The sequence below is a fragment of the Candida pseudojiufengensis genome (assembly GCF_024610245.1).
Source record: "Candida pseudojiufengensis strain CBS 10847 chromosome Unknown scaffold1, whole genome shotgun sequence".
Classification (NCBI taxonomy): domain Eukaryota; kingdom Fungi; phylum Ascomycota; class Pichiomycetes; order Serinales; family Debaryomycetaceae; genus Lodderomyces; species Lodderomyces pseudojiufengensis.
In genome coordinates, this window is record NW_026261530.1 from 14699 (window position 1) to 29307 (window position 14609).

Consider the following 14609-nt stretch of genomic DNA (forward strand, 5'->3'; position numbering starts at 1 on the left):
AAAATAAGTTAGTCATGGGTATATAGTTTTTGGTTTCTAAAAGTAGATTTTAAATGGGTATTTTAAAAGTTTTAATTGCTAATAAATAATTACATATATTTCTTAATATTCTACTCTATACATTTGCTATTTCTGTAAAATATTGTCTTAAAATAGTTGATAACATTTCAGGTAATTCATTAATATTTTTAACAATAACATAAAATTCAAATGGAAAATTATCAAGATATTTATCAACTTTTAAAATTGATTCTCCTGTATTGACGTCTGTTTCATATTTAACTTGTTGCATATCCATTATAGATTCTTTCAGATTAATACCATCAATAATAACAAAAACCATCATAATTTTTTCATCTCTTGCTTTTCTAACCATTCTTATAATATTTTCATGATTTTCACATACTCCATCACTTATAATAATTTGTAATTGCCATAAATCAGAACCACCACTTTCAAATTTTTCATTTTCAAAAATTTTCAAAGATTGATTACATAACTCTTGAATGTTAGTCTTTGATTGTTTAAAATCAAACCATTGAAAAATTTTTGAACCAATTTCATTATTAAAAGGTTTATTAAAAGGATGAACAATTTTAATATCTTCACCAAATCTAACTATAGATAATCCTCCACTTTCTAATTGAGTTAAAGCTTTTGAAACTAATGCAATACTATCAAAAGCTAATTTTGTTGATTTACTTTCTAACATTGATTTTGAATCATCTACAGCAATCATTATTTGATATGATCTTTTTGAAGGTTTTGTTCTTCTTAACCAAATTTTATCCTTTTTAAAATCTGATGCAATATATGGTATAATACGTTTCATATTTAATCTTTTTCCTGTTTTATAATCACCTTTAAGTTTAGTACTTAATGTTGGTTCTAATATTAATCTTAATTGTTCACATAATCCTGAAGCTAATTCTTGTGTCGCTAATTCACTTTCTTTCCATAATTTACGGGCTTCTTCTATAGGTATTGGTGGTTGATTTGAATCATTAATTTCATAATTTTGCATCATTTCTTCAATTTCTTCTTCCTCAGTTTCTTCAAAATCATCAATATCCATTTGCTGAGGATTAGTAATAGGATCTTCATTATTATTTTCTTGATTTGGGTTAACAGATTGAGCAACTCCACCAGCTTCATCATCAGCAACATCTGCTTCCACCGCTTCTTCATCATTGATCTCTTGTTTCTCCTCTTCTTTATCAACTTCATTATCTTCATTCACTTGCTTATCATCCTCATCATCAATAGCCATATCTTCATTAAATGACTGAATTTGATCTCTATTAGCAGCACCTAAAGCTTGCATATCAATATTTTCTTCAGTATGTTGAAATTCATCTAAATTTCTATTAGCTGATTCTTCTTGTTTTTGGTCCTCTTTTGGTTCTTGATTTTCTAAAATTTCTTGTCTACGACGATGAAATTCTTTTAATGAATCACCAATTTGTTTGAAAATTTCATCAACATTATCTTTGTCTTCTTCATTATTATTATTATTATTTTCAATTTCATTATTTTCTTCTTTAGTTGTATTTGAACCTATTTGATCTGATTGTTCTTCATTATTTATTTCATTTTCACCACCATCTCCAGATTTTCCAACTTCTTGATCTATAGCGGCATCTGAATCCATATCTACATCATTTTGTTCATTTTCTATATCTGCACCACCTTCCGTACCTTTTGAAGAATCTTTATCTTTTTCTTGTTCATCACCACCTTCTTCATCTTCGTTTTTAGTCTCATCATCTAAATCTGGTTGACTCTCATCTTCTTCTTCATCTTTTGGATCTTCTGTAACTTCAGCACCAGTTTCTACAATTTCATCAGCTTCATCTTCATTCTCATCTTCTTCATCATTTTCATCTACTTCTTCATTTGCTTTTTCTTCATTATTTTCATCAACATCCATATTATTTTCATCTTCAGCATCATTCTCTTTCGTCTCTTCTTCTTCACTGATTTCATCATCTTCATAATCTTTATCATCCTCTTCTTCATTATCATTTTCTTCTCCATCAAGATTAATATCATCTGGTAAATCTAAAACTTCAGATTCTGGTACATCTTCTAATTTTTCTCCTTCTTGATTATCAACTTCATCTTCTTGTTCTCCAATATCATTTTCTTCATCAGCATCATTATCATTTTCCTGCTGATCTTTTTCATCTCCTTCTTTATCATTTGCTTCATCATCTTCTTTTGCTTCCATTTCATCATCATTATTTGAATTTTCCGGCAATTTATCCGATTCTTTCTCTTTCTCTTCTTTAGCTTCTTCATCCCACATTTTTTCATCAACATTATTAGGATCTAAATCATCTAAATCATCAATTTCTTCATCCAATTCTTCTTCTTCTTCTTCACCATTTTGCTCCTCATTTTCATCTTTTTCTTGATCTGATAAATCTTCCAATTCACCTGCCATATCACCTTCCATTTCAATAGCATCATCATCTTCATTATTTTCATCATCTTCATCTTTCTTTTGATCTTCATTTGGTTTTTGAGCATCTTCTAATAAATCATCATCTTCTTCAACATCATTGTTATTATTTTGAGCACCTTCACCATCACCTAAACCAGTTCCATCATGTAAATTATTATCATCTTTTTGTTCATTAGGTGGTTCTGGAGAACAAAATCCTTTTGTAGCTAATGTATAAAGTATTGATGAAAATTGTAATGTTGCTTTTGATAAATCTTGATAACTTGATCTAACTTTAGTTAAAATGTTTGAACATAATTCAAAATAATATTCTATCAAGGGTATTGTGAATGAACTTAAAGCTGAAATTAAATGTGATGAATCAATTGAAACTTTGGAAATTTCTATACATTTCTCAATTTTCGATAATATTGAATTAATATGAGTATATTTGATATATTGAGATAATCTAGTTTGTGAATCAATTAACCACCCATCATCATCTCTAGTAATTCCTTGACCTTGATTTTCTGTTACTTTTTGAACAGCAACAAGAATCATCGATGATAAATTTCTAAACTCTAATTCAATATCTTCGATTGTGAAGTGATCATTAATAAACTCATTAGATGCTTGATTTGGATTTGAGTATAACCAATCTAAAACAATATCTGCAATAAATCCATGTTTTACATTTTGAGTTTTCCAATTTTGTAAGGACGAAATTGTGTGTTCCAAAAATTGTTTAAATTTATCAACCAATGTCAAATCATGAGATGTAGTTACTGAATCAATTTCAAAATCAATTAACTCTAATTCATTTTTTAAGTCAGCAAAAATATTTGAAACAGCAATTGTTGAATATTGTTTAGTAATAGATAGTGTTTTCATAGCATAATCCAAAACTTTAGGGAACCATTTTTTCAAATAACCAGCATTTCCAAAGTTTATTTCACATAACTTCTCATGTTTTTGATTCATTTCTGCCAATTTTGATACACTTGAATAACTCCTATACAATTGACCAAATTTTTTAGCAAACGACTCTAGTGGTGATCTTTTTACTACCAACAAGTGTACTAAATTTTCTGTAGCAGCCATACTTTTCTCAATATCTGATATAGGAACATCATCTGATGGAGACGCTACTGCAGCACGTAAACGTGGTAATAAATCCAATATTTTAAAAAAATTATCATCACATCCTTCAACATAACCATTTAATGATTTTGAATTTGCTAAAATTAAATTAATTGAACGTTGTGTTGCAATAATATCTGAACGCATACTTGTTTTTAAACCAGAACGTTTAACTTCTTTTATTGTATCACTAAGTAATTTCATTTTTTGAGTTTTCAATGCTGCAACTAATTTTTTATTACTTTCTTTCAATTGAGTTGGAGTATCTTTTCGTAATTGATCCATATCATCAAAAACTTCAGCAGCAAAATCTGATAATTTGGGTATGGTTTCTTTTTCAACTCTTTCAATATATATTTTTAAGTTTTTTTTGATCATTGATAAGTTTTGTAATCTTTGTGGTCTTTCACTCCATGAAGGAATATTTTGAACAGCTCCATCTGGTGTAATTTCAATTTTATTTATCACAGGTAAATCAACTAATTTATGATTATCATTTCCAATTGTTAATCCTGCTTCAATAATCGGCTGAACTGGAGTATTTAATAAATCTCTATACTTCCTCACAATTTTATACAAATTATTATGTGATCTTCTTGCACTTTGTTTTAAAGCATCAATATTTACATCCTTCCAGCTTGCTAACAACAACACCTCATTAATATCTTTTTGTAATTTATCCTTAGTAATTCTAATATTTTCAATAATCACTGGCTCAAATAAATCATAAAATTTGATAAAATTTGTCAAAGCATCAACAATTTTATTATTTTCATCAATTTTCAAAGCATGATTTCTAAAGGCTTTTAAGATCTTTAATCTACTTGAAAATTCTCCATATGACATTTTACTCATGAAAATATTTAATGCAGATAATAATTTCACGGCTTGATCTTCTTGATTATCATTTTCCAAAATTGGGATTAATATTACTTCCACCAAATTAAACCACCAAGCTCCAACTTTGTTTTCAAAAGTAACATCTTCATAATGAAATAATGAATTCCAAGTAGATAATTCTAATTTTCTCCAACTAATAATTAAATTTGTTAATTGATTATATTGCGGTTCAAGTGATGTTTGTGAAGATGAATATTTTTGCCATTCAGCAATATAAGTATATATTTGTTCAATTTTTTGTAAGAATCTACCTAATGGTAAATTGATTGGAAATGATAAAAATTCAGATGTTGCAAATACAATATTTTTCAAAGTAGCATGTTCTGGCCATTGATCCAGTAAATTTTTAGATGCATTATAAACATCTTGAACAATCTTTATAGCATTTTCTACCTCTTTTGGATTACTATCTTTGTAAAAATGAAATTTTTCCAGTGGATTATTTAATTTGTTAAAAACTTCATGAGATGAATTAATAGTTGATGCTAATCCAGAAGCATTTATGTCTCCATTATTTAAATCATACAGTTTCAATGAATCGAAAAGTTTACAACCATTTGCAGTTAGATCATATAAGTCAATTGACTTTTCACCAGCAAAATTATCCATATAGGATTTTGCAATTTGCATATAAATGTCTTCAAAATTTGACTTTTCTTTTCCAACTTCAACATTTACAATAGCCTCATAATCTGGGAATAAATTTTGAAAATCTTGATCAACATTGTCTTCAACATTTTTATATTTAAATAAATTACCTTCTTCTGATTTAGCTTGTTCTTCTCTCATTCTACGAAGTGACCATCTGTAATACAATGATTTAAGTGACTGATTCAAAATATTCTCATCATTATTAACAATACCAATAACCATAAAAAAATTCATTATTTTTTCCACAATCTGATTCTCAACACCAAAATTTTTTGTAAAATCTTGAGCTTTGGAAAATTGTGTTGAAACACCTTCATCAGTTATTAATTTTGGAGTATCCACCACAAAGTCTTTAGAAAATCCATTGTCTTTTGGTATCATTATTAGTTCAAGTCCAAATTTCAAGCTATAAATAAAACCAAGTAAAATATCATTTAAATCTGAATACAAATAATAATTTTGTTCCATTCTTAATGCAAATTTCGAAAGGTTGATTTGTAGCAATTTAACTTTTTCAGTTATATTTGACCCATTCTCAGCTTCTATTACCAAAGTTTCAACAGATCTTAAAGATGATTCAACTATTGCATTCCATTCAGCTATCAAATTATCAATTGATTTTGTAGGACGATAAACTTTTGGTTTTACAGGAGCTGGCTGATCAAGTTGATTCAAAGTTGATTCTAAAAATGTAATCTCGTCTCCTTTGATAACTTCTCTAGCGTTTTTAAATGAAGACTTTATTTCACTAACATGTGACATATAAGCGGAATAAATTTCAGCAATGACGTATTCTTTAATAGCAGGATCATTTGGACCATTTGGTAAATACAATTGAATGAGGCCAAGTGAAAACAAAATCCAAGATTTTCCTAAGTCGAATAAACTTTCCCGATCTTTTGCTAAAGTAACAGCCAGCATTAAATATTGCTTGCTTATATTTGAATTCAATTCAGGATGTGCAAGATAAACTTCATCAGTCCAACGTAATAATAAACTCGAAAATTTCTCCTTTTGATTCGACAAAATCAAGTTTGATTGATCAATCATCGTAGAATTAAGTTGACTTAGATCTGAAAGTGTTTCTTTGACTTGATTTGCAGGACTACTAAATATTTGATAGCACTTTTCAATCGTGGAACTGAATAACAAACTGGTAAATAAAGCTTGAACCTGTGATGAATTTTGCGATACATTTTTCAAAACAATAGGATAAGGTTTGAAAGTATTGTTTGCAATAAGTGAAATTAAAGGTCTTTTAATAAATATGTAAAGTTTCAACAAATCTTTTTCATTTTCAACAAAATCACTAATAAATGTAAAGTCTTCTTCAAATACATTTGCCTTTGATTTTCTATTCTTTAACTTACTCAATTCCTCTTGAACTTTCACCAAAGTATCTCTCAACTCTGATTCATCAAAATCATTGTTAATAATTGACTTATATAACTCTTTAAATAACAAAGCAAGTGGAGTAACATCATTTCTTTGTTGTTTTGAAACATAATCAAAATCTTGCATCAATGAAATAATTACTTGTAAATTTTCCCAACCTTGTAAAGACTGTGGATAATCGCCTCTAAAATATTCCCATATATAATTCATTGACAAACCAGTTGACAACATTAATTTTTCACCAAAAAAGTTGAGTTTTTTTATCAAATCATTGGCATTATTTTTCTCACACCAAGTAGTTATCAAATCTTGAAAAACTCTGATTTTGGCTTCATTCTGTTCTTGAATTAAAACTTGGTTCATATTGATTAATTCAAATAAAGGAGTGTAAATAGGTTTACTTAATAATTCAGTCTCTGTGATGGAACCGACAACAAATTGTAAAACAGTTTGAGCAACCGTATACAAGTCTATTTTAGGATTAGATTTAAGATTTCTTCCACCAGCAATTGCAGCAGATTTTTCAATATAGGTTAAGTCTTCAACTTTTTTGATCATACATCTTTCCTCTATAGTAGCTATAGTTTTTCCAAAATCTTTCACTAAATTTATAACTTCAAAAAGCATAGTTGATTCACAAGTAGGGGTTAATGGAAAATTAGGGATTATTGACGACAAAATGGATATGTTAATCAATGGATGCAATGATTGAAATTTTTTAAATTCAACATCTTCATTCAATATTTCATTCGCAATTAAATTTGAATTGTCATAAAACCTTTTCAAATTTAAATCAAATTTGTTTATTACAGAATTGACCTCCACAACTCTTTCAACCAGAAGTTTATCACCACTTGTAAATTCTTCTGATTTCAAAATAAAATTTTCCCAATCAATACCAGCTTTAGATAAGACTCCTAGAGTAGAGCTTATTGTTTTTGATCCATTATTTATCACATCATCGATCATACTATAATCTTGTAAATCCGAAAATCTTTCAAAACCATAACTAGATGTGGTGAGCAATTCTACTTGTTTTTTATCATACAAAGTCATTCTATCTTCCAACAGGTCCATGTAAACTTCTATACCTCTATTTCTCATTGCTCTTGATAATTCACCAAATCTAAAGTCCACTGTTAAAAATAACCTAAAGTTTGGATGTGGAATTAAAACTCTTGGTTCACCATTTGCCAAAGTACATTCATTAATTATTAATGTTCCATTAGTTTCAAGTAATGAGTTTAACCTATCCAATACTGATGGAGGACACAAATTTGCATTGTCTAAAATTAACCAATGACCCTTTTCAACTGCTTGTACAAGTAAACCATCAAACCATTCAAATTTCAATGAGTTTGGTTCATTCAATTTTTTAACCAATAATTTTGATGCTTCAAATGTATCTGGGTCTACCAAATTTTCAAGATGACCATGCAATTTCTCATATGACTCTAATTCAACCGTCGGAATTAAATTTAAAACAAATAATGCTTTATCAGATTCATCATGCATTTTAATTACAATCTCATTCATTTCAATTTCTATTTTTTGCAAAAGTTTATGCAATTCTCTAGACAAATCATACTGTTCATAACCACCTAATATGTCCATTGAATCAATTTCACTATTCATTGAAAACTCATCCAATTTTGCACCATAAATATTAGCCATGTAACGAATAATACTAGTCTTACCAGAATTTGAAGGACCAGTTAATATTATTGGTAAATTATTTGCAATACATCTTATCATCGTTTCCATAATTTTGTAATTACATTGCAACGGTAATAATTTTTCATTGTAAAATTGTTGATATTCATTCCTCTTTGCAAGGGCAGAACCAATCTGAATATACAAGTCTGTCAACTTAAAATAATTTTCTTGTTTTGGTGTTGAGCCAAATATTTTTGCAAATAAATTTAAAGCCCTTTCTTGATCTTCCTTATTCCTAAATCTTTGCAAAATTACCATATCAAGAAAATCAGCCAACTCGATATTAAGTTTCAAATTTTTATTTGTATATAAACTTAGCCATCTTAATGAATCTCTTAAATTAAATTCCCATGGACTTCCTTGATGACCCCATAATTTTTTTTGAACAATTTGATCTTCAATTTCTGATATAAATTCAATTAAGTTTACCGATTCAGCTGCTTCAACCGAAGGATATAAATATGATAAAATAAATTGAAGATCTTCAGCTTTTAATGTTTCCACGTAAACCACACTAAAACGATTGACAAATGATTTAGGTAAACCTTTTCTTCCTCCACCTTGATATTGTGGGTTCTGAGCTGCAAAGATTCTAAAATCTGGGTGTTTCTTAAATGATTTATCCAATTCTGGAATATAAGCTTCACCTCTATGATCCAAACAAGCATTTAATCCTTCTAAAATTGATTGTGAAGCAAGATTCATTTCATCAAGTAAAACCCATTCACCTTTTTGCATAGCTCTTAAAAATGGTGCATCTCTCCATGAAAATTCACCAGCTTTTCCATTTGCAGTTGGAGAATCAGAACCAAATAAATCAACTAAATCAGTTTGCTCTGATAAATTTATACGTATCAAATTATTACCAGTAGCTGAAGCCAAAGCTGTAATTAAACTAGTTTTACCAACACCCGGACTACCTTCTAACAAGATTGGTTTATTTACTTGCATTGCTCTAACAACCTTCATAGCATTCTTCGCCGTAGTTGGTGCATTTAAACTGAAAGATTGTTGAGCTGCAGCAGTACTTTTGATAGAAATTTGAAAATGACCAGCATTGAAAAATTTATCATCTATTTGAATTTTAAAATTGGAAACTTCAATATCACTTTTCAAAAATTCAATGCATTTTGATTTATTTTGTTCGAGAATATCGACATTTTCAGCAAGGTATGCAGTGTTATTTGTTCCCAATGCATCAATAAATACCATTAAAGCACCATGTAAAAATGCAACTTTAGGATCCAAATAATTACAAGAATTAATAAATTCAACCCACGCTAATATGTCTCTCAAAGATATAACGCCATTATCTGTACTTCCTCCTCCAAATTCCATTGCAAACCATTTTGAAAAATCAACAATAGAATCAGTTAATTGCCTCTCACTAAGCCTTGATTCAACTATTTGATGAACATCCTCGAAGTTTTCCATAGAAGGAACCCAAATTTCAGTGAATCTATTTCTTAAAGCTGGTGATAATTCTTTTTTCCCGTAATCACCACCTGGATTCATTGTAGCAAAAAATCTAAACCCATCTTCTGCAACAATAAAAGCATCTTCACTACCTTTTTCAGCAAGTAATAAACTTCTTTCTGGTTCCAATACAGAATTTAATCTTTCTAAAACAGAATCATCAGCTAATGAAATTTCATCTAGTAAGAAAAAATTACCTGTTTTCATGGCTATAACTAGTGGACCATCTAACCATTCAAATAATACTGAATTTAACTTTATGAGATCTTCAATAGTGTCTACCATAGTTCCAGTATTTTTATATTCACTTATAAGAACATCAAGCGATGACAAATTATCAGTTTTATTTAAATAAGTCAAAATTTCAGCTCTTAATTCTTCTTTTATGTTAGCTTTATTTCTAATTGGTCTTTGACTACCTAATAAATCACCAGTTTCAGTGTTTTGATGAGCATTGACAGCTATTAATTGTTTTTTATAAAAATCAGCAATGACTTGACATATAGTAGTCTTCCCACAACCTGTTTCTCCAACTAACAATATTGGTTCTTTATTCTTAATAGATGCCAAAACTAAAATTGCTAAACGTCTCATCGCTTTTGTCCAAACAACAGTAGTATCGCTTTCAATAAGTGCGTCTATATTAAAATTATCATAATATGAATCCGTATCTAGTTTAACTTTCATTACTTTTTCAATGGTTTCTTTAACAGCCAACTTTTCATCCTTCTTTCTAACTCTCTCAGCTAAAAGCATATATCCATTAATTGCTAATTCTTCATATCCAACTGCATCTCTTTGTGCCCATCTGAATAAATCTCTCAAAGTAGCAAATGAATTTTTTTGTTCAAATAATCTTGTAGATTGACGTTGAAATGTCAATTGCTTATAAACATCAACTATTTTTTTAGCATAACTTGGAGCAATTTGACATCTTTGTTTTAAAATTATTTCCAATTCATCTTGTGGTATATCATCAAAATGAAGTTCTAAAAATCTATTTCGAAAAGCTCTTGATAAAACTTTTCTACCACCATATAAACCAGGAGGATTTTGAGTAGCAAATAACATAAAATCTGGATGAGGTTTTATAACTTCTTGTGTTTCAGGTATTAATAATTCTCTATTATCATCTAATAAACGATTTAAAGCTTCTAATACATCAGTTGGTGCAAGATTCAATTCATCTAAAACAATCCAATAACCTTTTCTTAAAGCTTCAACTAATACACCTTCTTGAAAAACCAATTTTCCCGATGTATCACTGACGTAAGTACCTAGATACTCTTGTAAATCTGTATGCTCATGATTATTTATACGAACAAATTTGTGTCCAGTTATATTTGCCAAATAATTAATCATTGATGTTTTACCTGCAGAAGTTGGACCTTGAATTAAAACAGGAAATCTCCTACCAGCTGTAGCTCTAACTAAATTTAATAAATTTTTTTCAACAAATGGTGTTATAATATAATTAGGCTGTGGTATTATTTCATTAGGTCCATGTTTCAACCAATAATGTTTAAATTGAACCAGAGCCAGATTAGGAGGAGATGGTATTTGACTCATAACAGATTTCATATTTTTTAATTTACCAATTGTATATTTTATAATCTCAGGTTTCAATATTTCTTCTGATTTAATATCTAATAATGTCAAGAATGTCATTGAAAATCCTTCATATAATGATCTCCTTAGTCCATATGTTGGAATAATATCACATACGTATATCAAAGTTCTTGTTAATGTACGAATACTGAAATGTGGTCTTTGATTAGCTCCATCAACAATTTTATTCAGTTCTGATAATGCTTTAGCTTTCAAATATAGTTCAGCAATATCATTGACAACCCATTCATCCCCAATTGAAAATCTACCAACATACTTATCAATAATCTTTAACAAATCTTGTAAATCTCTATCTGGTGAGTGTATATAAATTTCAGTAAATCTTGATCGAATACTTACAGGTAAATCTCTCTTACCAACATCAGTTGATGGATTCATACAACCAAAAATTCTAAATTCAGGATGAGCTTTTACTGGTTCAGTATCACCTCTTTCTGATAAAAGAATTGATCTTTGATCTGTAGTTTCACTTAATAAATCAGCAATACTTTCTAAAGTATCTGAACTTGCTAAATTAATTTCATCAAGTAAAAGCCAATCACCATTTCTTACCGCTTTTACTAATGACCCTTCAACAAAATCGAAAACAAATGAATGTTCTGAAGTTGTACGAACTTCAAAGTCCTCCAAAAGCTTTTTAAATTCATTCCATTTTTGTAATAAAAAGGTTTTATCAGTTTTCCTTTTCTTTCTTGGTTCATCATCCATTGGCTGTTTCATTAATATATCTATGGCCAGTTTTTGTGCCTCACTCCACAATCGAGCTACATTTTTCCATTGATTATTATTAAAACATTTAGATAAAATTTTATTGAATCTTTCATTTTTTTTCTCTGAAAAAGTCGCTAAAAATAATTTTTCAAATACTTCTTGAACATTTATAGCTAAAGTTTTTGAATTGATTGGTTTATAACCACCTAAGAGATCACCAGCTTCTGTTTGTTGAGAAACGTTAATAACAGTTAAATTTTTATGTAGTATTTTGGCAATTTGTTGAACTATTGTTGTTTTACCTGTACCAGTTTCACCAACAAGTAATAAAGGTTCGGCCATTTTTATACCTACTCCGATTTGTTCCATTAAATGAAGTGCATGATTAGTTCTTGCGAATGATGATGATTCGGATTTTTTGTGATTTATGGATTTCCTTAAAACAGCTCGACCAACTTTTAAATATTCAGATTCATTTTGATAAACTGGTGCATGTTTGGATAAAAATAAATTAATTCGAGATGAAGGAATTTCCAATTTTTCTCCAATAAATTTTGCTAATTGTTCTAATGCATTAGGTTCAACAATAGCACTACCAAAACATGAAACAGCTTCAGCAAATACATCATCATAAATAGAAACATCAATCAAATCAGATTGATTTTCAAATAATAATTCACATCTGGAACAAAATTTCATTAAATCTTTTGTTGATATGATTCTTGGAAGACTTCCTTTATTTAAGGTAATAAATGCTTTTAAATCGTAAAATCGTAAAACTTCATAATAACATCTTAATATAGGATCTAAATAACTTTGTAATCTTGGAAATTTAACTTCTAAAATATGCTTTAATTCTTTTTCATTTGGCAGTAGTATTTCAATAATTTCCCAAAATCTTGATCCAATGATATCTGGTACACCAAATTTTTTATCAGTTCTAACTGTCGAAAATAATTGAAATCCATTTTTAGCTTCAATAACTTCACCTCTTGATGGAATAGTTAAAGTTCTTTTCTCTAATAATGTTAAAATAATTGAAAGAATTTCAGTAGGTGCTTTATCTATATCTTCAATTAAAACCCATTTACCTTCCTTCACAGCTGATGTCAATACTCCAGTATTCCATTGAAATGTCCCTGGTTTTTCTCCAGAAGTATAAGTTCCAAGTAATAATTTTGCATCAGTTTGTTCTCCTAAATGAATTTTAACAATTGAATCTGTATAAGATAAATCATCAGCTAATTTATTTATTAAAAAAGTTTTCCCAGATCCAGCATTTCCAACTAACATAACAGGTTTATTTAATTGTATATTATGAGCTAATTTTTTCAAACTTTTAACTGAATTTTTGGTAGGTACAAATTTTATGTTTTGTTTTGTATTTCCTCCATTTAATTTTGGTATTAATATTCCACAAACAGGTGCTAATAATGTTGTTGATATATCGGAGATTGGAATTTCCAAAATATTTGAAAAATTTGTTAATTTCAAGTGTGGTAGGTTATGAAAATTTGATAATCTTTTTGCTTCTTCTAATGGTAAAAAATAATAATTTAATAAAGAATTTTGTGAATATATTTCTTCCCCAATATTATATTTCTTCAACATATTATTTCGAACTTGTTCTGATGCCAGTATGTACATGGTAATTATTTGGATGGCTAAATATTTCGAAACTTTCAGTTCATTCTCTTCTAAAATTTTATATATTATATTTGGGTTGATATAATGTTTAAATCTATTACAATCAAAATGTAATAAACGAAAATATGCTAATAAAATTGAATCTATTTCCCTTGGTTGGATAGTATTAAAATTTGATTTTTGTAAAAATAATTCAAATAAGTTTAAATATTCATTTGATATACCTAATAATTGTGATAATGATGATAGTATTATTGATCCAGAAGTTGTTGATGAATCTTGTTCAAATAAATTAGGATATTGAATCCATCTCGCTATTAATTCTAAAAATATAGGTTTATAACAATAATATGCAAGTAATGGATTATGCAATGCAAATAATGATATATGATTTAAATTCTCATTTATGGTTAAATTTGAATCAAATTCAACTAGTTTTGGTATATTCTTTTCTGAATAATGTGATTTGAATGTATGATACGCTTCTTTGACTTGATTTAAATTAAGCTTAATAGTCTCATTTTCATCCATGATATTCTACTTAGTTTCTAGTCTAATATTTGGAGTAAACTAATGTGTTGAGTTGATTTAATGAGTTTGTTCGAGTATGTATAACAACAGTACAATAATACAGTTCTTCTCTCTCTTTTACTAAGTATTGAGATGAGTGAAAAATTACACAAAATCAATTACATGTACTAATCGAAAAGATAAATCTGAAACAACATTAAAAATGATTACCCCAATTCATTTCTTAGAATATATTGAGTAGAGTTGATGGAACTAACACTGGTGTTTAATATGCTTCAGACATGTCACAGTTATTATTCAGAAATATGAAATAGGTACCTTGTAAGACCAAATCATTGGCTTGAAGTTAAATAGGGAAAAATTGTTA

At 28.5% G+C, this 14609-nt stretch overlaps 1 protein-coding gene across 1 annotated transcript; it reads right to left on the reverse strand. All coding sequences in view use genetic code 12, as the record gives it.

The window, feature by feature from the left end:
• Positions 1-115: 115 nt before the first annotated feature.
• MDN1 (AAA family ATPase midasin) lies at positions 116-14242 on the reverse strand (the record flags this gene model as incomplete). Its single annotated transcript, XM_051757908.1, has 1 exon — positions 116-14242. The coding sequence occupies one exon, from the start codon at positions 14240-14242 to the stop codon at positions 116-118; it is 14127 nt and encodes a 4708-aa protein (XP_051613519.1).
• Positions 14243-14609: the final 367 nt, after the last annotated feature.